Source organism: Rhea americana, unplaced genomic scaffold, assembly GCF_003343005.1.
Source record: "Rhea americana isolate MKP2758 unplaced genomic scaffold, rheAme1 scaffold_14, whole genome shotgun sequence".
Lineage (NCBI taxonomy): Eukaryota > Metazoa > Chordata > Aves > Rheiformes > Rheidae > Rhea > Rhea americana.
Window position 1 is genome coordinate 267,679 of NW_028185483.1, and position 27,425 is coordinate 295,103.

General features: G+C 36.8%; 1 protein-coding gene across 7 annotated transcripts in view; it reads right to left on the bottom strand.

Moving 5' to 3' along the window:
• Nucleotides 1–27,388, bottom strand: part of PER2 (period circadian regulator 2) — a 44,952-nt gene extending 17,564 nt beyond the window's left edge. For 2 of the 7 annotated variants that reach the window (XM_085298538.1, XM_085298537.1), the window contains exons 1-8: nt 10,787–11,179; nt 10,157–10,225; nt 8,771–8,925; nt 8,090–8,211; nt 6,319–6,520; nt 4,583–4,634; nt 3,129–3,271; nt 2,738–2,816 (exon numbers count right to left, since the gene is read on the bottom strand). In XM_085298538.1, coding sequence (XP_085154664.1) covers nt 2,738–2,816; nt 3,129–3,271; nt 4,583–4,634; nt 6,319–6,520; nt 8,090–8,211; nt 8,771–8,925; nt 10,157–10,225; nt 10,787–11,160 — 1,196 coding nt within the window. In that variant the 5' untranslated portion in view covers nt 11,161–11,179. Of the gene's footprint in view, nt 1–2,737; nt 2,817–3,128; nt 3,272–4,582; nt 4,635–6,318; nt 6,521–8,089; nt 8,212–8,770; nt 8,926–10,156; nt 10,226–10,786; nt 11,262–12,471; nt 12,546–18,176; nt 18,430–19,869; nt 19,924–20,322; nt 20,384–27,183 lie in introns of those variants that run through there. The other 5 variants (XM_085298541.1, XM_085298540.1, XM_085298539.1 and 2 more) reach the window with 5 other exon arrangements.
• Between the last annotated feature and the right edge of the window lie 37 nt (nt 27,389–27,425).

Here is a 27,425-nt window from a genome sequence, read left to right on the forward strand (position 1 = left end):
ATCATTCAGCCCTAAAGCATAAGGAGAAAAAGACACAAATGTCAGTTTGCATCTTACCATGGAAGCTAACCTCCAAAAATATAATTTGATGTTTGGTCAAAGTAATTATCTGTAGTAACGTGTAAAAATTGTCAGATGCCTATAAGTCATCTTGTAAACTCAAAGTGCTACATACCTTTGCCTGGGTCCCAGTCACTAACAAAGGCCTAATAAGAGAAAGACACTCGGGTATCTGAATACCATTAACCAAGAACTGGGCCCTGCTGTGCCACAGAAGCAGGATCTCTAACATGTTGGAACTTGAAAGCATTATGGGACAAACACCCTCCTGAACACCACGCTTCCAGTAACCCACTAAAAGAGTCTGGCATGTGGCAGAGATTAAATCAGTTCCCAAAAGAGTCAGGCATACCCTTCCGGCAAAGGGACCGAGACACTTGGAGGAAAACAAGGCTAGCAGCTGACACATTACTATTGAAACAGTCAAATAATAAGTCTTGACAATCAGAAAAAAAAAAGGTTTTAAGAGCTTGTAGGTGATCTAAAGCAACAACTTCAGAAAGGAAACTGGCATGACAACTCATACCAAATCACAGTTTTGGAATGCACATTTAAAAATGCTGCCCAGGTTAATGTTCCACATTCAAATAGAAGTTCAAGGAGTTTAAACTACTGATCTATTCTGCATGACTTGTGTCAGGACTTTAACCACGTAAGGTTGCAAGGAGTGGGAGAAACAGGAATTTTTTGTTCTGCACTGTTACTGTTCTTTGCCACATGCTTTATGGAGAGCCTCATTCATGCTACACCAGCACACCTAGCCTGAAGGAGAGCTAAATTTTAAGCTGCTAACAATTGACTTAATTATAACAGATCATGCAAATCTAGTCACTTCTATGCCCCCTATGTGAGTCAAACAACACTTTCAGCATTACATTATGCGTAATTCACAATTGACAGCAGGTAATTGTATATTTTTAAATTCTAGGCTCAGCTTTCTCAAAGAATTTATTGTAGTAGTATAGCTTGAGAATAATAAGCTCCATACACATATCTGGTCACCAATGCTCTCAGGAATTAAATAATTAAAAATCAACCACACAGTTTGCAAAGACAGAAAGCAAAATCCTCAAATCAGACTAAGGTGTAATGGACCTCCACTATAAGTGTATTTGAGATATATTTGAGAGTAAGCAGTACAACCACACTAACAGTTGAGACACTCCCACATTAGCAGCCAAAAGGCATTTATAGTACTCACTCTGGGCAAACCCAAGAATAAAGGTGATGCTTTCCCTTCAGCAATCCCTCTGCTTCTGTTAAATGACTACTGGAAACGAATTTTTGAGCTTAGGGTGCACAGAGTTAGGGGAGTTTTACTTTGTGTCATTAACCAGTTTGCAAAGGTAAACCCACACTATGAAGTTCCGAGGTTGGCTTGGAGCATGTGTGCAAAGGAGGAAGGGAAGGAAAAAAAAAATCAAGAGAACAGAACTGCATTGACTAAATAGCTCCTCTGTCAACTTAGCTTAAGCTGTAGAGATAAACTGTATAAATCATACTATGAAAAAAGTTTGTCAGCATTACACTCCTACTCTACAGAAATTCTTCACGCTATGTGACAATGTACAGCCAAAAATAGCTGTACACATTCACCTTGAAGCTGATGTTCATTCTCACTGATTAGCATTCGTCTTCCTCCATAGTAACCTCCAATAGCTACTTTTGGTAACTCTTTTATTCAAATAAAACACATGCACTGAAGTAATATTGATGTTCTTGACTGCCCACAAACAAAAATTTTCTCTGTGAGCCAAATAACTTTTTACTTTACTAGTTCTATCTTAGCCTACCTTCCCCATAAACATCACTGTCCTTAAAAGCTGGAGATCGTCTCCTGTTCAGCTTAGTATGCTCCGCCCTCCCTTCCCCCCCCCCCCAAAAAAAACCCCAAACTTTCTGAAGAAATCTATTCTGTTTTCATAGACCTCATGTTTCTGTCACCTAAACATCCTTTGAACAGACCCTAGCAGAAGTGATCCAAAAGACTAAAGGAATTTTAGTTTCCACTTTAATTACTGACCCTCTGGGCATACCGAATCACAGGCATCAAAATGGGTTCTACTCCAAAATGCTTAACAGTTGTTCCAAGCAGCTTCTATGACTGTCAAAGCAACATGAAGCCTTCAGCCAGCAAGACATGAGCAGTTTTTGTATATAGACACCAACTAAAACTATGAAGACTGCAGCCTCAACTCAGAACACAGTATCACCTGTTTTCTAATGCAATTAATGCTGTAATAAAACAAAAACATTCCCACATCCCTAGCTATATGTGGGCCAGCAGAAAACAACAGCAGTTTACTGTTTGTTAATATTTGGGTCAAACTATATACATACACACACACACACACACACACACACACATATAAGTAAGATTATTGGCACAGGAATTTTCCTTACAGTTGGTTTCATTAATTTATATCTCAAGTTATCCCAGATGGAAGGAAAACAGAAAAACAAGTTTTTAGAAGGCAAACATAGTTTTCCCTATAAAGACCATAGCGTAACGTTTTCACTTTTAGTGAGAACTGGAAGAGGCATTTTTTGTGGGTTAAATTCTCTTCACCAATCCTAGAAACGTTTAGCCACCTACATCTTAACGAAAAACACTTGCACAAGACACCTGATAGCATGTTCATCAATGGATTAGAAAATAGTATTTCTAGTAATTTACCTTTCATCTACATCCTGAAACAAACAGGTCGGTGTATGTGTAGTTGTAAAAATTCTTTTGTCAGGAGGAATTCTGGGTGCTGAAAGAAAAATAAGTTAATAAATAACTTTTGCTTAAAGAGAATCATTTAAGGCACATGCTTCAGTTAAATGATGAGTAAAGTCTAAAAATCTGTCAAAAAGAACATACAAAAGCAGCCTGCTAGCTCCAAGCCTCTCAGGAAGGAAAGAGAAAAGCACCAGTTAAATTTCACATTTGCAAAGCTTAAGATCAGTAACAGTAACTCACACAGTTAGCTATCCTAGGCTGAAATTAAGCTGTGTTACATTGCATGCAAATTCCTGTAGAGTTCTTATTTTTATGAAACTAGGCTGTATGTTGAAAGATTTACCTTCATAACCAGAGTGCACTTTTTCAGCCAGCAGCACACAGCAAAGCTGGTCCTCTGCTATTTCCGGATCTTGCACTTTGATAAGGTAAGGAGTCATCCGAAATGGGTGATAGCAAATCTCATTTTCAAGCTCCTTTCCTGCACTAATAGATATATTATTTTTTTCAACACATACATTATTTAGCATAAAATGAATCTACTGTGAACTCCTCATGACAAGACTGAATGACTCCTAAAAGGAGTGTCCAAGAATTTAGCTTTCTGACTGCTTGTCTGTAGAGTAGGACTTAATTCCAATGGCATCCTTTGTATACCAACTGCAGTAAAAATCACGTTGTCTTTTCTACTCTCTGAAATAAAAAGATCCACCAGTGCTTTAAATGCTACATTTTACAAAAGAAAAACCCCACCCACTATAAGATTAAGTTCAGCTTTACTGAGCCAATGATCTTACTCTGATATTAATCCTCATTTTACCCTTCAGAAGCAGCGATGAACTTAGTTATACTTTATAAAACTACTATACCTCTCAGTAAATGTAAAGACCTTTTTTACTCAGTATTTATCCTGATCCAAAAAAGTTCCCAAAGTTCATAAATATTACAATAGTTATTTATTTAGTGTGAAACCACAGCACAGTAATGAAAATATCAACCAATTAGATAGCTACAAAACAAAACAAAAAAACAGCAACAAAAAACCCCACACACATACCACAGGTGTAATGAGTTTATAAAAGCATAGCCTTCCACAGCTAGAAGTTTTGCAACTAATGTGGATGGTTTTTGGTCTACAACACACCACCACCTGCAGTACATTTACAGTGCACCCAATCCATTTCTCTGGAGTGGTGCAGTCTCTCAAATTCTTTTAAAATATACTTGACCTCAATGGTATTTATTTAATCCAGAATTAATTAAATAACAGGAGTCACAATTTGTCTTCTCAAAAATGCTATTGGAGTGACAATACGCTGCAAGAAATCAAATCACTAAATTAAAAAAAAAAAAAAAAGAAAAAACAGAATAAGTTGCCAGCACCTCCCAAATAAAACAATTTAAGAGAGTGAAGGCAGGAAAAAAGAGGAAGAAAAACGAAAATAGAAGAACTGCAGCACCTAGTGACTGAGGAAAAGACAAATCAAGTTACCCTCATACACCTTTCTCTACTGGACACTTGAGATAAATTTGAGATTTGCCATTAGTCCTGTAGAACAAAGGAACCTGTGTCAGGTGCTGAGCAGAATAGTACAATTAACATGAGCTGAAGACTTTCCACAGCCATAGGTGATACCATATCAGTTTCATTTATTGTGCAAAGGTCAACATTCAGACTGATTAACTTCTAAGATGTAACTTCCTGAAACTGTTCTCATGGTACTTAGAGTCAAATATATTATGAAACTATGCAATATAAAAGTAACACTAAGTCTCATCATAATACTTTTGTCTTACCTGATACGACAGAAAAAAGATTTCTCTTCCATGCAATCCTGGGTGGAAGACTCTAGAAATATTTCATAACAAGTTGCAAAATTACTACAAGGTGACAATGTCTAGAACAACAATTCTTCCCCATCAGACCAAAAAAGTGACAAAAACTGAATTCTTTACAGTCTTTTAAGACTTTCAAAGCCTTCCTCTTTTAAATACACTTCAGAGAAAGAATTCATGTATACTCCAGCACAAATATCTACATGTATTTGCTAAACAATATATTTTATATACAACTGAATTTAAATATCATCTGGATAGTGAAGTTAGCATGAGAATCACAGCTGCTTGCTTACTAAACATTCTGCCACAAGTGTATCTAAGCAGTTCTCCTGTTTGAGCTGTTTACCCATCAGATTTTCTGCCATAATTCAGAGTGTTGACCTAAAACACTAGATTATGCAGGACCCACAATGGGGCCTCTTTCCTAGAAAGGCACCATGGCAGCTAGATCAAATCCACTTAACCCAAATAATGGGAATTTTTCATGAAGGCTTCCCCTTATCTTTTAAACTCCTTTCCCTCCTTTTCAACACTAACCACAGACCGATTTTCAAGTCAGGCTCTAAACCTTTACAGTTCCAAAAGATCCAAATGTGTAATACTTTCAGATATTATATTCCATTTTAGCCAATACACAGGATGGGGTACAAAGTTCCACTAACTGCATTTTTCAAATTTGAAGTTATACACAAATAACAAAACCACAGAAAAATATTGCTTTCAGAAAAACTGTATAATTGAATAGCATCCACAAAAAAAAAAATGACTAATTAGGACCACATGGTCTGAATTCAGTGTTGACTCTGCTTTGAATTGGAAATTGGACTAGAGACTTCAATGTCCCTTCCAACCTACATGATTGTAAGGCTGTTTAATATTAGAGATATTTGGTATGCATTTATTGTTAATGGTTTTTCAAGTTAAATAAGGCCCACACTCTGGCTTAACTTTACAGACTTAGTATACAATGGATGGGAATTTCAAACATTTACAGCAGACTTGTATTTCAAGTGTCTGCTTAAAAATAGTTGGAAGATATTTATTCAGCACCTAAAAGCTGTAACTATACTAGTAAAACAATCTTTCCTCAAACAAATATAAAGTGCCCAAAGAGGTCTGCTGGTCTTTCACTATTAACACACTTAACATCATTTTACTAAATCTAAAACAACAGAGATACAATTTCACTTGTTTAATTCGCTGTAACGTTAGCTAAAGTACACATTTCTACACTGCAATCAAGTGTCCCATGTTAAAATTATAATGATTTAAAAAGAACACAGAATATTAGCCTTCCTGTATTTCAAGAAAATAAATTTTAAAGGAAATCTATGATGATTTGATTACAAGGAGAAGAAAAAAAAAAGAGTAAAGTAAGCCCACTATTCAGTATGAATACCTACTTTGTTTCCATTCATTAGCTGGATTAAAGGGGGCCATGAACCAATGAACAATGTCATTCATAAGATTTCTAGCCAACAGACAAGCCTTGGTAATTCATAAAAACATGCTATACATCTGGAATTGTTCAGAGATGTTCTAACACACAGCTGTATTATAACCCCAAGAAGTGGCAGGGAAGGATGTCAGGACATTAAAAAAAAGCCTCACTCCCCTCCTCCCCCCAATTTAAATATTTACATCTGTATGACTGAAAGAAGGACAGAAAAGTATCTGATATTGAAACCACTCACCAGCTCTATTGCAAATATTCCATGAGGGTAATCTGTATGGGGTAGTAGAAGTATAGAACACACTAACATCCTGAGGTGCCAAGAACTCCACAAATTTGGCATTTTTAAAATAACCCCTCTTACAGCGGAGAATAGAAGCAGCTTGATCAGAGATGTACAAGATTTTCCCAGTAATCAAAGAAACAGCTACAGCAAACATATCCTAAAAACAAAAAGCTCAAATTATTCAATTTAAAATATTCTTAATATAGTGCATATTGTTCAGGGAAGAAAATGGATACAAAAGTATTCAGAAGTTCAAAATAAAAACTGAGGAAACAAATCAAAATGTTTTAAGACAGAATTCTGTTCAGGGAGCAATAATATAAAATTAATCTGCTTGTGAAGAAAATACAGACAGAACATCTTGTTAGGTTACATGTCCTAAATGTAATTTCTGAAATTTTATGATGCAGAAATTATAAATTAAGAGCTGCTGTCTTTAAAACTGCTTAGTACCTTTTCTTCTCAAGGTAAGATTTGTGTTACAAGTATACTTTGTATTTAGAACTCAGCTGTTTTGTGAAAAGTTGTTTATACTAGCTTGTTCATGCACAGCTAAACCAAGGTGCTCTAAACCACTTAGTAAAATAATCAGTAGACAGTTGGAAAAAAAGAGCCCATCACAACCATTCACACATTTCACTTGGATCATTTCATGTTGTCCTCCTTCCTGACACAGTAGACTTACGTGCGTCATAACTTTCAGTGGTCTATGTAGCATCACTACACGCAAACTTAAGAACTGTCATCGGAAAATTGGTTTCATAAGCTCAAGTGTTTTAGACCACTGAAACAACACTTATACTTGGCTAAATGTATTTTAGTTGTACACTAGACTTCCTACATATTTTACCTTGAAGGCAACTTTTACTATTGATAGGTACAACAAAAAATACCTACCGTAAGCTATGGAAACCCAATTCCCCCTCCCCTCCATTATTCTACTCCTTTCGGAACCTCCTACATTCAGGTAGAGGCTTCAGGAAAAAAGTGGAAGGTAGTCTAGTAAGTTTAGATATAACAACTTTTTGAAGACTCCATACTCCATACACCCATATAAAAACCTAGGAGTGCAAAACATCAGCCCATCATTTCACTGCTGAAGTTGCATTGACTAGCATAGCTGATCTCATCTAGAAGAGAAGATGCTACCACTGGATCATACAACGATCCTACACCAGCTGTAAGGACTAGACAAATACCACAGAAAAGGACACCAACCCATAACAGTACAAATGCTTTGATCATCTTCCGGTTACATTAACACAACAAACCAGTGAAATTTCAAGTGAAACATCAAAGTAATACCTAGCAATAAGGATAAGCTGGGATGATTCATAATGGGCCTCGACCAAGCTTTGGAAAGAGTTACTCTCCAACTCTAGAAGGTATTCTAAAATGAAAGACAATGTCTCTCAGAGCATTGTATCACAGGAACATTGACATACATCATACCATTGTCTTTAAGCACCAGATACAATTCAGAGGATCAAGCAGTTTAGGCTACTAATTTCCCACTGAACTGCCGGGGAAAAATCTAGTATAAAGGAGGGTAGATTCAGCTGCTTTTGTCAAAGTTTGTGAAGGTTCAGGGCTTCTGCTGCACATCCCCTGGAAGACAAGGGCCAGCTTCTTCAGCTTACTGGGCTAGCCACCAACTATCTTGTAAAAAGAAGTCATACAGAAATCTACTTCTAAAGAACATTTTACATATACACTGCAGACTCACCGCATTTTTCATGATGTATTCTGAAGTTATATTCTCAACTTCCTCCACTGTGTAAGATGACACATTGAGTCCAGAAGGCTGGGTTTCATTAATCATCAACAATTGATAATACTCCTCATTGGCTATATGAGAACATTAAACAACTTACAATCAGAATTAAAACATCCACACTGCTTCCAGGCTGGAAGCAGTAAATGGCCCTTTTCTTTCTTTTTTTCTTTTTTTTCTTTTTTTTTTTTTTGGTGGTGGTGGGGAGAGGAGGGCAACAAGCACAGGATAGACTGTTGGGAAATCTAGATACTACTCCAAACTAGTTTTTCCTCAGTGTAGTTTCCTCATCAGGAACACATATAAATGAACCATCCTTCCAGAGTGTTGTGCATCATAATATATTTTGGTCTACACGATAGTTCATAGAACTAAATTTTGATTTTTTTTGCAAATGAATTTCCTAACTAAACAAACACATCAGTAAAAGAGCAAGCACCTAAAAAGCTTCTCTAATTTGCAAAAGAATCCAAATTAAGAGTCAAGAAATAGGGACACCACTGAAATATTTCTTTAGAGAGGTTTTTAAACATAATAAACTTAAATTTACACAGACAATCACATTCAAACTCTTATTTACATGTTTACTTTTATCAAGCTTGGCATTATCTAAGCAGCATCATGCTTCATTACCTTTAACTTGTTTAATGCTTTTAAGGGCATATTTCAATGTTGTTAGGACACTAGATTTGCCCTTGATTCTCTTTTCAGAAGGAAGGTGAGCTTTCAGCTCTTGTAATGTTTTCAACAATTCCTTTTGTGTTTTGGCTTTAGTGGACTGCTCACTACTGTAAGATTAAAGACAAAAACATAAAAGTATCACTTGAATGCCTGAAACAAGATCCCATCCTCACAGAAGCCCAAACATCAAAATATGTTTGTCACACACAGTCGTACAACGAGCCACATTAAATTTTTCAATATTTAATATCAATATTCAGAACTTGAAATAATTTCAAAATTACCTAGAATCACTTAAATTGAAGGATTCACCACCACATTAAATCTTACTGTATGATGCATACTCTGTATATGCAATAGTATATATACCCAAGCACCAGAGGACTTTGGGTTTTTTTTTGTTTATTTGTTTGTTTTTGCCAGTCACCCCCACCCCCTTTGTTAGTGTTATATTCCTTAGTTTCTTTCAAATTCATAGAAATGTTCATGGACTTTAAAGGAAAAAAGCAGAAGGTCCATTTGAGTCTTCACCTCCTGTTTGGGCAGGTTCTCACAGAAAAGGTCCTTGAAAAGGGAATGGCAGTGGGAGAGCATCAAGTTAACAAAACAAATGGACTAATCCCTGGCACAATGTATCCCAGTTAAGCACAGCAATACATTACATAACATAAGGAAACTTGACCAAATATGGAGAGTAAAAAAATCACAGAAGGAGGCTGGAGGCAGAAATTGCATTCACGTTTCTCTCACACAAGATGGCATGGGTGCTAGACATCAGAACACATCCAACTCAGTGGGTGAATTTTGATGTTAAATCACTACTAGATAGTCTCCAGGAAAGGGTTTCAGACCAAAAATATGAACAGCATGATATTTAAAGTCAAACTTCAAAAACACCACTAAAGCTGAAGCAATACTCAAAGCAAACCACAAAAATAAAATAACGGAGTTAAGTTACCAAATCAAAACAGAGTAAGAAGATGTCAGAGGTTATTGCATAACTCGCATGGAACAGTAACAAAAAGCTCTAACTGAATCAACTGTTAAGAGGACCCACCGGATACAAGCCACGTGCTACTGTTTGGACAGGAAGTGAATGAAAGAGGGTAGGGTTCTGTGTATTCATCTGGGTATAGTCAAAGCAAAAAAAACCCACACACACAAAAAACAACCAAAACACCCACACACAAAAAAAACCCCAAAGCCCACTATTTAGTCCTGAGGATTTTTATGTATGTAATTGGTATGTATTTCAGTATGTACATGTAAATTAGTGAAAGAAATAAGTCAATAAGCAATCTCAAGCTGGTTATTAAAAATTAATGCATGTTAATTTACCTGCATCCACTGCTAGATTGATTGTGCTCAGAGTTTGCAATCATCAGACTAAATGCATTTGAGCTTGAACTAGAGCAAGGAAAAAGAAAGAATGGTATTAGTAAATCTAATGTACAACTTTTATTTCACTTTAGCTTTATATTCCCCATTAATGACTGGCTTTTTGAGAAAGGGGAGAGGCAGATGCTTTAAAAGCTTCTGGTATAACTAATGGAAACTGTAGCTGGAGGTGTTACAAATTTGCCTTTAAGAAGATTCTTACAGTATTTTTGCTCTGTACACTAAGCTGCTATTTAAAGATGAAAGTAATGCAGCTGCATCCTGACACAAAAGAATATATTGATAATTCTTGCTACTTAAAGAATTTATTGACAAGAGTAAATAAAAAAGGCCAATCAAAAAAGTAATGATGAGAAAACATTGAAATTAACCTGGCCCTGTGAAACACTAATGACCTGCTCTTTATGAATTTTATTACACAATTTACAGCATACAAGAGTACAAGTTAACTAGTGAAAGGAAAAGTAAGCTCCAATTTGAAGATATACTTTGTAGTATGGTTATTACTCATAAGTTAGATTTGAGCAAAAAAAAAAAATCTTCAGTGACAAAAGCAAAATTAGTGACTACCTTTTATGACAGTCTAAAGATTCCATGAGCATTGCTGAACCTTTCCCATTTTCATCAGATTCATGGCCATGAGAATCGTGTCCACTGGAATAATTTTCATTTGTGTCGTTTCCACTGAAGTCATTTCCACTGGATCCACTGCTCATTTCAATATCTTCCTGAAGAACTTCATGAGACTGTTCAGGCTTTGCCTGAATTTCTGAATCTCCAGCAATCATCTGACTATGGTTGTTTCCAAGTCCAGAATACTCACTCATTTTCTGTTGCTCTTTTAATGAGAATGATGAGGAAATGTTTTCACTGATACCAGGTTGCTGCTCAGGGTTTTGCTCCACAGTACTAGCGTAGAACTCCCTGAACTTGATAGAGTCCATGGGGCACTCATTAGAAACACTGCCAATATCAAGAAAAGGTTAAGTCATATTCAGAATTTTCTGTCGGTATAAATTCTGTCTGGAAGCACACACCCACAGACCTGAGGAGGAAAGGAAGGAAGAAAAAAATATATTTTATTGTTTGCCATTGCTGACAAACCAAAATTCTCATTAACTGATAAAACAAGTGATTGGTGATAGCCACAGTTAATGTATTGAGCATTTCAATGGAGAAAAGTTTAAGCTGATTACAATCACTAGTCTAACAAGGCATTATCATGGACAAAGTATTTATTTTTGAGCAAAACCCAAAGAAAAAGAGAAAGTGGAATAAATACGAAAAAGCTTCAAAGTTTATATATTCATTTGCTTTCTATATTCCTCCTTAATTCTTGACAAGTTTACTGCCTGGAATTGGCAAACAGCTGTTGAAAACCACTTTTCAATTAAGTCATTCTATTAGCTTCTGGTTTTCCATTCAGACATCAGAGGATTCCTTACTAGCTTTGTTCTTTCTAGTCTTGTTTTCTTATTTTAAGGCAAAATCTTCTATTTTGACCAATTCTTTCTTTGCTACAAAAGCCACACATGAGCAGAGGGAGACTGTGGGAACAGGGAGACTAAGTATATACAACTGCATTTTTATCAACAAAAACATTTCTAAGGTACAATAAACCTGAGAATAAAAGCATGGTTTTTTTTTCCTACCCAACTTATGACTAATTCAGAAGAAAAAAAAAGATTCTGCAATGTTTAGAAAGGTAAATTTTAAAACAAGACAAAACTGCTTGTAAAGCAAATTCTAATATACCAGGCTCAAAATTAAGAGTGTTTATAAGGAAATAAATTAAAAACAGACTAATACTGAATAGCCCAAGTGATCTGCTATACAACAGCTCAACCTCACAAACAAAATTTGACTCATTTCCTCATTTGGTTCAAGACAACAGTACCGCAAAACAATGAACTAACGTTAATCCAACATCAGAAAAAGAGTAGGGTTTTCTGGGTTTGTTTTGTTTATTTTTAAATCATGTTTTTTTAAAAAATCATGCTTGTGTCCACCTTTTTCTTCCTTTAAAATATTCAAAATTACAATTGTTGGCTAATTCTCATGACTGGAATAACATAGGCAATCAAAAAAAATCTGCAATTAAGTCTTGTTTAATATTAAAGTACAACAACTTGCTATTTAACACAGAAATAATATTTTTAAAAGGCTATAAACAGGTAGCTTTAGCTTAACGATCATTTTAAATGCACTGTGATTTTACTCCCTTCCCCCCAGAACCATCGAAACTGTTTTCTTACCCTCCTAATAGCTGTTTTTCCAGACATTTTACATTTACTTCTGAACTTTTCAGAAGAAAATACTGCTCATCTCTTCTTTTGGCCAAAGTAATATGCAAGATATCTGTTTTCAGTTGAAAGATGAAGTATAGTTTAGGGACATTTATTTAAACTATTGCTATTGGCGTACACATCATCTTAACGATATTACTTATAAGTATCCTATTGCAGGTAGTTTAAAAAAAAAATATATATATATATATATATACACACTTTCAGGGAGAGTAAAATGTACCAACATTTCACTACTGTGTTTATTCACTTCAGGTCCACTAACCCATACTGAATGGACATCCTGTTGTGCTTTTGTATGGAATAGTAGGACACAAGCAGCAAATTACACTTCAGTCAAAAAAAAAAAAATAGAGATACTAAGGAAGCCACTTTTGTCTTAAAAGTACATGAACTGGAACATACAATAAAAGAATATTTACTCTCAGATGAAATTCCTGTATCACTTTGCAATGGCACCTACTATGATGGCAAATGATTAAACCAGATCAGATAACTTATCGCTAGTGTTTGATTCTTTCCAGCAGATAAAGCTCATACTTCCAGCTTTTGAATGGTGGTGCTGCTGGTCAGTGGTACCCATGCCGCAGTTTCATAGCCCTTGAGTAAGGAAGGCAGAAAGAATGATGCCAGACTACAACCACTAGTTTTCTCTGCCAGTAACTTGAAACATAACAGGGCTCAAAAGAACAGTAAATGTGGAAAGTGGCATTGGGGAATATCTATACGGAGAGCACATCAGGAAAAACCTCCTGTTACTGCATAGGCAAGGAGCGTTTTACTAAGCGTAATCCATTCCAGCCCACTTAATTTTCTTAGAGCATCCATCGGGTTAAAAGACTGAAACCACTCTCAACAAGCCACTTCCCATGCATCAACTACATTATTTTTCCACAGAGAGCTGAGGTTGTAATTTTCTATAGAGGACTCAGTATGCAAAGGTACTCCAGCAACTTACCCAGCTAGCAGCGGGATGGCCTTTTACCTTCTCTGTGAAGTTTAAAAATGGAGCTTAGCTACAATATTTTGTCCATTTTAAGTAAATGCTGTACTCGCATCAAAATTACACAGATTAATAGCACTATGATTAAAAAAAAGCTTTTGAAAGACGACTGCAGAGGCATCATTTGAAAAGGAGATCTGACCTAATTTCACATAGGAATTTAAGATGAAATCCAACATTGCACTATGTTCTGTTCTCAAAGTAGGAGTTTCCTCTTAATTTTTTTTTTGACCAAGTGCTACTTGAAGAGAGCTTTAAATAGACAGAAGAGAAAAAAATACACTGCCTTAACTGAAATAATACCATCTACCAGCAAGCTACATTACATGATACTCTCAGAGGTAGAAAAAAAGGCTCTCCTCAAACCTTTGGGCTGCTATAAACTTCTCAAGTAAAACTATACATCTCTCTCTGGCTAGGTTCATAAGCATGAATTGGCACATGACAGACCCTTTCCATAGCCTAAATTCTCCAAAGATAAATAGGCCAATAAGACATCAATGATTATGTCAGAAAATTTGTACAATTTATAAAAAGGGTGATGATTCTACCAAAGGTTTTCTACTGTGAATTCAAACACTTTGTATAGCAGCCTTTACAAGTGAGAAACCTCTTCTCTAGAACTCTGTAAAGGATAGTATAATAAATGCTACAGTGATTTCTCCCTCTAGAGTTGCTAGCAAGTGATTTTTCAGAATCAATTCTCCTGGGAAAATTATTTTCAAAGTCCTTTTTATAATCTTTGGAAGTTTATTAAGAATCAATAAAACTGTGCTACATGTAGCGTGTAGGGTCTTATGATTTGAAATTCTGAACTGTAAAAATCACTGATGAACACTTTTTTTCCACCTCCAAAGACCACCCATTACCTCTTTTCTTCTCTCCTTGACATGTAGGCTAGCTTCTGCCAGATATTTGTAGTAAATTTAAATAGTGCTTCCTTAGGTGGAAGAGAATTGTTGCCAGGATACACAGGCAAGATGTCCAATAACTTTTGAGGAATTTTCTATGTTTCCTTGAGTAAGAGCTGATTGAAGTGTGGCTTTTTGTTGTTGTTGTTTTGTTTGTGTTATTAAAAAAAAAAAAAAAAAAAGCAGCTCTCAGGAGTTTAAGTAAAGAGAATCACCAGCTGACAAAAGAAATGGGTACTGCCCTACAGATGGTATCATATGAGTTTTCTGCCTCTTGACATTTGGTGGAAACTTCTGTCAGGGAACACTTGCAACCAATTACTGCTGTGTCCAATTAGCTCCGTAACAGAGCTTCTGCAGGTCTGCCCACAACAAGTCTCTATGCAGTTCCTACATAACTATGTTCCAGGGACTGCAATTTGGAGCCCAAGGACAATAGTACCAGAGATGAAATGTATACTCCAGTGATGGAGATGGGGCAAGTTTAACCTCCTTTTTAAAGGCATCTTTTATTACAGCTGCCTCAACTTGTAGAGGTGGAATCATATTCTTATCTAAGACTTGAAGATTTATGTCACTGAAAGTCAGTCTTATGTAAAAGTCCTTCGGTTTGAAAACCTGAAAAGCCTCAACGCCACTAGCACATACCAGAACAAAGAGTACAGGAAGAATAAGGAGGAAAGAACAGAAAATCTATGATACATTTCCAAGAGCTTTGGGGGAATGCCCTGATGCATTACCAAAAGTGCTGAAATCTCAAACACAGCACAGATTAGTTATGTCCATAATTAGCTAGGGACTGAATGCAAAAGAGAAGCAATATTTAAATCCACTCATCTTTGATTGCAATATTCTGAAGCACCAATCAAAAAAAAAAAAAAAAAAAAAAAAAAAAAAAAAAAGCGCCGCCCCACTGTTGAAAAACAAGCATGCATAATGGATAACAGTACACGGAGAGGTGTGGAGTTCAAGGTGAAAGAAGAAAGAGCAGTTTCTAAAACAAACCTTTATAATTTTATATTAAAAAAATACAAAACAAAAAACCTCACATACCCTACATACACTATCCCAAGCATCAGTGATAACAATACATTCCATAATTTTGGAAAGATTCTTCAAGAAGAGATCAGAACAACTATGAGAAAAGCACTGACTGGCAGTTACGTTGTGCTCTATGTCTGTAATTTTAGGTAAGGACAGACTGATGCATCTGGCTAGAATTTACTCTCAGACAGAAGAATACCTTAAGTGAAACATCTGCATGCATAGGCAAGCACCATGCTAGCACTTCAGTAATACAGAACATCAGTCATCTCAAAGAGAATAATTAATATTATAACTGATCTCAGTCAAAATGCCATAATAAGTTGCACATATCCATTCCATTTATGCGCTTGAAGAGGTTCCAAATAATAACCAAACAAGAATGAAACAGCAAGAGCTAGCACAATTTCCCAGTTTGAGGATGTTAATTGCATCCCAAACCAAGCTCAGTAGAGAAGTACAGCTTGCTGCTAGGAAATAAAAGAGTTTTTAGGCTTGATTTTGAGGTAAGGAAGTTAAATCCAGTTTTGTTTACTTTCTGTTACATCTTTGTAAGATGTAAAGTGTTTCTGTTTTGATTCTGTAAATAAATACTTGTTTTTAAATCTGAAATTGTCAGAAGTTAATCTTGATTTTAAGGTAAACGGCTCACAAAAGCATCCTACTCTTCCTGGCAGGGCAAACTTCTCAAAGTCACTCTATCAGTCTAGAGCTCTCAATACCCTTAAACAGTTTATTAAAAGGCAATATACATCCACTTAGCACTAACGTAGGCATTAATACCGCCAGGTTAGACATGCACAAAGCATCTTCTGGCTACACATTAGCTAGAAGTTCCTTATCCTCCAGCAAGACAACAGAAAGAGCTTGAAGTTTAACAGTCTCCGAAGACAAATGGACAATCTTTGAGGAAATAACGGCTTTATGCTTTTGAGAAACTCTCCCAAGAATTTGGGCTAGACTGTAAAATACCAAGGAAAGAAGTTCCTTTTGAAAATATGGCACTTAAATTCAGAAGTCTGGTCTCAGCATGATCCTGCTTGGCAAAGAACAGATTTTTCCAGATTACCTTTCATGACACAAACTTCACGTCTAGCACTGGCATTTAAAGGACGAAAACTGAAAATTCAGAGCCAAGATGAACCCAGTTAAGAACTGAGTAAGAAGAGAACATTTCCAGACTCTGAAGATCTCTTTGGTTCTAAACTTGCAACCAATAGGAACTTCTTATTTAAAAATGAAGCAAGAGGTCCACCATGATGCGAGTTATGACACTTTCAACCATCTTAACATCAGGGGACTGTAACTGTGCTAGCAACAATAGGAGACATTTCTCATGGTCAGGATTTAGTTTACTGGAGGTTTTACTGACAAGGCGACTTTTCACATGTCTTCTGAAAGACTGCTTTGCAAATGGTAAAATTTTCTCATTTGTATGAGAAGTAACTAGCAGGGATTTAGTCATATCATGCAACTTCAGAAAAAATTGAAAATTAACATCTACAATGAATGCATTCTGCCTATGCAATTAGACAATAATTAAATGCTTGGCAGCAACACACTAGGGAAAAAAATTGAAAAAACTCCAAATATTAATCATCCAGAAATGACTTGTCCATCTTCATGGCTTCACCGGTAATAGCTCCGAGAGCTCCACTTTTTGTAGCGATAGAACAATTAACAGAATATCTTCAGTGGGACATTTTCTAGGAAGGCAAAAAAAATCCCAAAACAAAACAAGACGAAAACTAGTTTCAGACTTCATTATAGGAAAAAAATCACGAAATGTCTATAGCAACAATTCCCAGCAAGATTTTTTGAAAAAACATTTTTTTTAAACAGATTCCTGTTGTACAAAATTCCCCATCGCACTACAAGCCATCAAAAATGAGTTTTGTGTGTATGCTAGAATTTTTTATTATTCTTGATAATTACATTGACATAATCTAGAACATCACAAGTGTTCTATAGAAACTGGATTTCACAGTGTTAATTTCACATTTTGCTGGTGAAGAGTCACAGTTCAAAAAAAAACCCTGAATACAGGACTATTCTAAATTGTTGTATGCTTAAGGAGAAAAGAGGAAAAAAGAGGGGGAAGAGACAGTTGACCTAAAAAAAGACAAAAAAAAACACACACACACACAAACAAAAACCAACAACCTTATTCTCAAAGTTCAGATACTTTTTTCTGCCTAAATTTGACACCATCCTTACACCTATCCCCCACCCCAAATAATTAAAGGTTAATAGTATCTCTACACAGAGGATCATCATAATTCACTGATGCTTAGAGCTGCCATTCACTTTACATTGGTGGAACTGACCCAGAGATAGCCTTTGTCAAGAGCCATCTAAGTGCCAAACCCTGAATTTCTAGCAGGTCCTATGCAGGAAGGGGTCAGCACAAGCACCGGGGCAGGCCCCTGCATCCATTGAAAGGCTGCTTCTGCCCACAGTGAAGAAACTCAAACCTGAATTTGAGGATAAGTATGGTTTTACTCTAAAAGCCTCTCATCTTCAAACAATGCAGTCCCATAGTTTATATCCAACAAATAGTCCTGAATGTGTGTGTTTATGACTGAAATTACAGTTTTAAGATGAAATAAACATACAACAGTATATTTTCTGCATAAACTCTACAGGAAAAGAGTGCATATTTCTAATATTAAATCATAATCATTTATGTTCCTTACCTGTTTTTTCTAAGAAAGGTTGATAAAAGTGTATATCAAGTCCCTTTCCAGCTAGCATCAAAAGCATGAAGTGCCTAGGTCCAGAGTCTCCCACATGCATTTAATTCTTGTCTCATCCTCTTCTACTGGAAATCTTTGATCATTACAGAGTCCGGACACCTCTAAAACTATAAAATATAAAAGAAATACCTGGGCCCCCCAACAGTGTCCTCTTCAAACAGATACCAGAGAGATGCTCACAGTTATGTCACTCCTATGCAGATAAATATTGGTTAAACATGGAACTGTCATCCAAAAGAGACAATTTTGCATTTTAAACACTTTTGGTCTAGAGTAAGATCTTGTAAAGCTTTAAAATAACAGAACCTTCTACACTAAGTATGTTGGAACATGTCACTACACAATGGAGTTGCAAAATAAAAATCAGAAGTTCGAAAAGGCAAATTTCTTTGTGTGGCAAATGATTACATCAATTTAAGTGCTGCACTTGAACATGCACAAGGAACGTTTGGAATAAAAATTTTGGAAAAGCTCTCAAATCCCAAGCTAGCCATTTTGGAAGACAGTCCATGCTAACATGCCTTAATTTTAACATCTGGCAGAGGCATAGCCTTTAAGGATATTTGTGTTGGCCAGACTTAAGGAAGAATTTATTCACATCATTCCATTCTGCATCACGCTGCAAAATCAATGAGAGTTTTGCAAGTGTCAGATTATGATACAAATCTGGGTACAGGTTAGTTCCTTATGTTTTGCTTCATCATAAATTGGTAAGACAGGATTTAAATAAGCTCTATATCTCTGACCATGAGAAGTATTGGAAACAGCTTTATGCAGAGACACTTGCAAATTTTACATTTGTCAGCACATACACTGAAAACATGGAATGGCTTTCGCTATTAGTTCAATACTTATTTAAAGACAGCCTTTCCAATTCCCTCATGCCAACTCATCTCCTTGTAAGTCACATTTTCCTTAATGGAAGTTAAAACTTAATTTCATTAATCAAGAAAATTTATAAGAAATTAGCCATAAGGATTTGTCTGACTAACTTATGAAGTGACATAGCACCCATTTAATGGCTCCATCACAAGATTTTCCATAGATACTTAACCATTAAAAAGGTTTACACAAAACAAATTATAGGTTTTAAGAGGACATATGCAGTAGTTTCATGTTCCATTTGAATTGGCTATAATATTGGCTTCACCTACTTAGGATGCATTTAGGAAGAGATTGAGAGAAAACAGTCTTTATTTCTTCTTAAAAATCTCACACTAAGTCTTTTCATGGTCTAATTGAAAGCTAAGACAAATCTACATCAAGAGGAATTTATCTGAAACAAAATAAAAGCCATTCAAATGAGTCACTTGATCAGTTAAAGTTAAATCTAATCTTCTGGTTCTGCTATTTATCAGAGGAAATATGCAGGTGACTGACTTAATCCAAATCCTAAAGAGCAAAAAAATTTCTTTCTGCCAAGAATTCTCCTTATGGATCCTTAGATGAAGCCAACAGAACATCCATGCATGGCATCTCAATAGGGGTTTTCTACAAAAAGTCATTTTCATCGGTATAGAAAGAACATTGAACTTGTGACATTTCTTTTGATACTGAGGTATATTTATTTTAAACATAGAAATAAGACTTCAAATATTAGAAAAGAACAAACAGCCTGCTTTAGGGAACACACCTGTATTACAGGATCCCAGCCAAGTTCACTGTCTGGAGAAAACTGAAGTCACACCTGCAGCATTAAAGTAAGAACCAACATTGTCAGTTTTAATAACTTTTAACAGTTCAAGCTTTGTAGCTGTAGAAGAACAAATCTTTAGTCATTTAGACAAATTAGTAGATTACTGTGCAGCAAACAGTGCTGATGCAGCACTTGATACTGGATGCTACACTAAATCATTTCAATTTCCTAAAAATGAGAGAAGCCAGATCATTTCCATGTGCTTAATGATTTGTACAACAGGTCTTTCTCAAGTCCTGAATATCTTTATATTTCCCAGCATCCTGATAAGACTACAGCTCAAGAGAAGCATCCAAAGCAGCAACAACAAGCAGAAAGTCAGTGCAGACTAACTGAGAAAGAAGTGGTATTATAATGGCTTTCTTGGGTAAGTGTATGTAGGACACTTACCTTAATGAAGACACTAATTATGATCTGTTCAAATCAGGCAGAAAGCGTCATCCACATGTTCCTGTAAAAAATAAATCCATATAGTTCTATAAGCGATTTTTAAAAAAAATCATTTATGAAAAAGCAGATTTTCTGTGGTTCATCTTGCATTTCATTATTTAATAGACTCCTGAAGAAGACAGGTATTCCAAGCATGAAGAACAGTTATACATACATACATATAGGTATAATGTGTGTGTGTGTGTATGCATAGCTATATATATATATATGTGTGTGTGTGTGTGTGTGTGTGTATATATATATATATATATATATATATATATATGCGCATGTGTGCACACAAAGACTACAATTCAAAGCGGAATATGAGAGTTTATTTTATTCCTAATATCATTTACTATTATTGTAAGCTAACTTCTGAATTGTTTCCTTGAAAATGCAGAGTAACTGTTTACTGAATTCTGTTCTCTTTTGTACTTACAAGACAACCCACAAAATTCCATCTATGTAAGAAGCCAGTTCCCAAAATAACCCCCAAAAGTAGTCAGTGCAGCCCCTTGGTCACCTAGCAGCACTTGCTCTCTTCTCTGCCAGGCCATGATCAAAGCTTATTTTATCCTTTCAGGTAAATAGTCTTGGTTCTGTTACCACCAAAAACGGTGCGCACATCTCCACAGGGGGTTGATTTGTCCAGATCTTCAACAGCAAAGAGAAGTCATCTTCCTCAAACATACATCCTCACCTTAAGCAATAGGCCATGACACAGAACTAAGTTTAATTGACAACAGATTTAGCATTTTCTGCGGAGAACACAGAAATACACCCTTGACATCACAAGTTGCTACAGGTTTACAGGCTGTGTCCAGACATCTCTGGAAGAAGCTAAAAGCATTTACCACACCTGCCCCAAGCTAATTTCTAGACATCCTTCAAACCTGTAACTCTATAATAAGATGAACTAAAATGCTTTGTATTAAATGCAATTTTAAGAGATATTTGATTTCTTTTAAAGGAAAATTCTATTCTTTTCCTGAGCAGAACTAAATATGACTGGAGAGATTACTAAACAGGAGAACAGTAGTCAAAAACTCTGAATTTGCATACATCAACTCTTGTCCTGTCTGAGCAAAGAAACCCATGTGATACATTAGAGACTATACTATTCATTACCGAAAGGAGGGAATTATCACCCCCATCAGGCAGTCATCTACCTCACCTTTACTTCAGGTGAAACTAGATCTTCTAAAGTATAACATCATATTTCAACTTAAATATTTGTTAACATCACCATTAAACATTATATTTGAAGGCCTACCACTTTCCTCCCGTTACTCTTTAACCAGAGCTGAACTGCAACAGCACCTGAAGATTTCAGCCAAAATCAAAGTCCCACTCTGGAAGCCCCTATACCAAAAAACCTGTCTGTTTGTTACTAATATGACCCCCACTGCATCACTAATACACCCCACAAAGTGTGCAAGCTAACAAATGTTATATAATTATCTTAAGAGCTGTATATATTAGCACCGACAAATAAGTGCTTCAGCCACACAGGAATCCACAGCAGAGACAGTAATTACTATACCCAGAAGAAAGGGAATTTAAGTCAAAGTAGTGCTTCATATACTGAAGACTTTTGTACAATTAGAGAAATTAAGTAGGGAAAACTAAGACAACAGGTACACAGAAGTACGTACATGAAATATACGGCTAGGCACAAAAAAATCATACTAAGATACAAAAGCTGCAAGGAATAAGGATAATAGGAGGCAAGAACAACAAAAGAGAGGCACTGGACATCCTAACCACTTCATCTTGTACCCCTAAGCTTCAATTATGCCAAATACAGCTGTTACTTAACAGCAGAGTACCTCTATGCAGTTTTAGAAGCACATGATGTTCAAAAGACAGGATAGCTTTAGCTCAATTTTTAATAAGCTACAGCTTTAAACACCTATACAAGGAAACTTCTAGCCACTATATCTGTAAGGAAATAAATAAATAAATAAAAAGCATAAAGTATTACCACACTACACTCAACAACAGCTAGAAGCAAAACCTCACCATTTTTCCCAGTCATTTTGGCATACAAACTCATTCTCTTCCCCATTATCCTGTCTTTTCAAGATGAACCTTTATACTGCTTGCATAGAACTTCTCCAGCTTGCTTGTGGACTCTGCAGAACAACCTTCAACTCCTGCCCACAAAAGCACATTCTGTGTGCATTTCAGACTTGCTCTTGGGAAAGAATGAAGGAAAGGGAAAAATTGCACTCACGATTAGTTATCTCAAGGAAGGTAAATTTAGCCTCACTTCTTACTATGCCAGTATGCTAGGCAGCAGTGTTTGAACAGCAGATGAAGTCACATGCACAAAACTTTCCTTGGCCTTTTAGTAGCTTACACACACACACACAACCACTCATAACCTCACTCGCATATGTGGATAAATAGAGAGAACACGCTCTTCAGAGCCACTGGCCAGGCAACTTGCACGAAGCTTGGTAGATCGCTGCTGTTCCTCAGCAAATCTCTCAAGAGGGAAAGAGCACTGAACAAGAAGACTTTGTACTAGCCAGTACAAGCCTAACACAGGCATTCAGACACAAAGACCATATCTACATTTAAAGGATGGCTTTGGAAGTAGCAAACAGAAGCACAGAAGCACTGATCTGCCTATGTTCCAGCACTGAAGGCAAGCAGGCTGCAAGCAGGCTGCCCAAGCGCGCCTACTGATCTACTAAGTCACTTACTAGTGCACCACATCACAGGAATGCGGATTCCCATGTGTTTGGGCACTTTCCTACTACATATGGTTGCTGGTTCATTGTCAGCAAGAACAAAACATGCTACAGGGAGCAGCCTGTCTCCACACAGCCTTTGCAGTCATACCCAAACCATCTGATCCTCCTTCATTTTGGTCTTCTCTGCCATACTGTGTTTCACACAAGTGGCCTAGGGCCACAAGAAATCTCCAAGCGAGATGATAAAAATCACTAGCCTCTAAAATGTGCTTTTAACAGCCACCTTTTTCTCCAGTACCCTTTAAGCATGTTTCACAGAAGGACGCATTTCACTTATAGCTAAAAAAAAAAAAAAAAAAAAAAAAAAAAAAAAAAAAAACTTGCATGCCAAAATGGGAAGTCATTATTTACCTACCAAAAGTTGACAAGCAAAAGATTCGCTTTACTACCAAAGCTACCACAATAATATCCTGCCCCCCATCATAGCAGTAGTTAAGTTTGAGACGACTGCTGTAAGGCAGCAAAGGGGTCAGGCACCTTTAAACACTGGGCAGAACAACAACTGCACTGCTTTAAAGTCTTCCATTTACTTGAACATTTTTCAAGTAAAAGTCCTTTAAATTAATAAAACTAACAATAAAATAGATATTAATTAACTCATTTGCTCCTCAGTGCTTAAGGAGAGAAGTTAATGTAATAAATATTGAAGCAATTTAAAACTTGCAGAATAGAGATATAACTGGATGTAGGAAATGTGACTCCAGCAACAAGAAAACCAAGGTAAAAGTCTCTGTGACCCGTCATCCTCATAAAGGAATTCTGGGGCATGCAATCAGAACTCAGGACACAAAAATCCATTTTCAGAAACACCTGATTACCTCGTAATTATGATGTGGTAACATTATGAGTATAATACAATGTCTACAGCACATTCATGCCAAGTATTACACAACATCTTGGTAAGAACATGATGTTCCCTTTTAACACAGGCCAACTATAGCAACCCTCTATAAAACACTACAGTCGATCTAGACTGGTGATAACTTACTTGTTGTGCTGGCTAGTGATAACCTATCTGCTTTTCCACAACACCACACCACCTATACCTTGTCCCACAAAAGCTTGCTTCTGCATCCACACTTTAACAGGTAAAAAGCTTTTCTGCAGTAAAACACCTTTTAATAGTGCAAAAATGTTAAAGAAATAAGGGTGTGGCAAGAATCCAGCAAAAAGAAAATTGGTCTTTATCAGTCTGCATCAGTCTGGGACTAAACTAAACACTTCCTGGTCATAATAAAGCTCAAAGTAGAAGAAAGTTTCAGAACTCTGTTTCCAAGTAGCTTCCCTATTTCACTGTATTCACCTACTTTGGCTCAACTCCATCATAATCTCAATTTACTCCAAAAAAAAAAAATATGATACTTCCCAGGAGAAATTAGTATAAAAATATATTGTCCAGGGATAGAATCAAATAAGTTTATGTAACAACCTCAGCTTATCCAATATTTTCATCTCAGTGACTGAAAAGACATGCTGAAAATAAAAGCATCATGATAAGAGTTACCGTACTATGTTCTGTCTTCATGTCTCTCTGAAGGGACAAAGGGGATAATAGTAAGCTCTAAAAATAAAGTAGATCACTTAGATTTCTTATATTTGTTTTAAAACATGAATGCTATCTGTGAAAATCTATAACAAGTGCTAGCAACTGACAAATAAACAGACAGGAAAACCATATAGTCTTTGGATCACAAGTAAGACCTGAAAACATGCCAAATCTGAAGAAAGTATAGAAAAGCTGAAGCTTTCCACACCTCAACTTCTTGTATCTATGGATCAGGTCAAGCTAAACTACACTTTACTTCTCCACAATGCAAGATAGGCCATATTCTCTTTTGACATTAACCCTTGGAAGTGATCATGCAAAAACGGAATTTAAAGTTCAATGCAAAAAATGGCTTAAAAACAAAACAAAAACCAAACAAAAAAAACCATCCTAGTTTAAACACACATTAAGTGACCACCACATGACTGAATATCATACATACAGTCCAAGTAGCAAATGTCAAGAGTCAAAGCAATGCATCAGATTAATGACCCATCTAGCCCAGTAGTCTGTCTTAGGCAACAGGGAAAGGACATGCAATTTAGGAAAAAGGAGCTTGACCAGTTGCTACACTCTATTTCCCCTAGCAGCCACAGTTGTTTCACTAGAAGTATCAGGGAGTACATCCCTGTTTACTCCTTTTAATGCTCATTTATCGTAGTCCATAAGTTTGCCTAATCTTTTCGAACCTGCTGGTATCACTTGCCTCCATATGCTCCTGTGGCAACAAGTTGCAACCACCTGCTGCGCAAAGCAGTACTTCCTTTTGTCCATTCCATGCAGCTCTCCCAGTTTCACTGAGGGCCCTTACTTCCAATACTGCTGACTTGGGTGAATAACAGTTTTTGCACTCGGCTTAAAAACTGCCTTTGTAGGCAGTCCCATACGCCCTTAGCCTTCTCCTCTCTAAATGCATTTTTTTAAAATTACTTCTTCTCACACGGCATCTGCCTCACCCGTTGATCATTTTAGTTGCCCTTCCCTAACTTCCCGGTGAAGTTAGATTCATCTGACTCACAACATTGGACACTTATGTCAGCTAACCAACTAAGGCATTCTCATTTCTACTTTGAGCACCTGTATGAAACTGGGGGGGGGGGGGGAAGCAGCATGATTTTTTTTTTCTTTCACTCTGGGCCAAAGGCTCTATCTTTTGCATTATGTCTTTCCAGTTAGATAAGCTGCCTCCCTCAGTCCAGCAACAGTCAAGAACAAGAACGCCGCACCTCAGAACAGTGCCATAATCACCAGCCTAACAGCAAAGCTTGGATGAACAGAGGATGCTATCCAGTTCTCTAGCAAAGCTTCCCCATCGTGCAAAAACAGTGCAAGTTTCTGCAAGAATGGGCAAAAAGAGCAAGCAAACACACACAAACAGAAGCAAAATGGAAGCTGACATCACAGAGTAATGATGTGGGTGCTCTCCCTGACCTGAATCAAATTCCAGGCCCCACTCTTGGGGTTTTGTATTCAAGAACCACTGGATAAAGTGTATAAACAGCACTATGTCCAAGGCTAAGATCATGGACACATACAAACATTGAGAAATCCTAGAAGATAAGAAAAGTTTAAGATCAATTTCAATGCCTCAAAACCATCTAACATAAAACAGCATCTATTTCTGGACTAGGGTGACAGGATCAAATCCTTAGCTGCCATCAGTCTGACATGCTTCAGTTTAATCAACATCACTACATATTCAAAACCATTTGTATTTAAGTGCCTCACTACCACCTTAGCAGTTCATTTTGGATTTTACTTTGACAACAAGCAAAAGCTGACTCCAAAAGATATCTATAGTTCTGAGAAATGTTAACTACCTTATGTCAACCATAAACAATTTCTGTGCTTAGAACAATACTGGCAACCTGAAACAGTTTCTCAATATAACAGAGCAGTTTCTGGTACTATTCTTGACTTGACCAGACAACTTCACTGCCAAAGTCATCACAAGGTTTTCACCTTTATTTCCCCATTATTTGTTATTTTTAAAAAAATGGTAGATACTCATCAAGTCAGATGTGTAAGACTGCAAACCTCAGAACCTTACATTTGAAAAAAAAAAAAAAAAAAAAAGAAAAAAGCATCTCACAAAAAAAAAAAAAAAAAAGGAAAGAAAAGAAAAAAAAAGGAGAAATATATTTCTTCGAGTTACTGTGCATCACACAAAAACAATTTCAAAGGCCTCCTGCTTCCTTCCGAGTACCAAAGACCTCAATGATCTCTCTGGGAGCTTTTTCAGCTCCTGCGGTAGACAGAAAAATGCTGTCTCCTACCCTAACCTACCACAAGTAGTCAGTTGAGAAGTGTCAGCTTGACAGTTACCACACTGCTCATCTATTTGCATGAAGCTGTACTTACATAAACTGTTTTGTAATCATGCATGCACTAGCATGCAACTAATGTCAATAGTAGCAAAACCACACAGTCTCAAGGAACAAAGTCTGCTTGCGGGTATTGCAGGGAACATTTAAAAAAAAAGGAAAGAAGCCACACGCACACACAGAGTACCTGTTGCCAATTCATACGTTTCAGTAGCACACTCTGTTTCCGCGCTGACTGCCATATAGCTCCTCACGTGGGAAAAGCAAGCAAGCCGCCCAGGCCACCGCACGCAGCGCTGCTCCGCCGAGCGGAGCGACGAGCCGCGGTTACCGCCCGCCGGACCGCGACGCTCGCGCCCCCGCGGTGCCGCCGAGCCCGCTCTCGCTCCCGGACCCGCCGGCTCCGACCCGCCGCGCAGACGCGGCCCG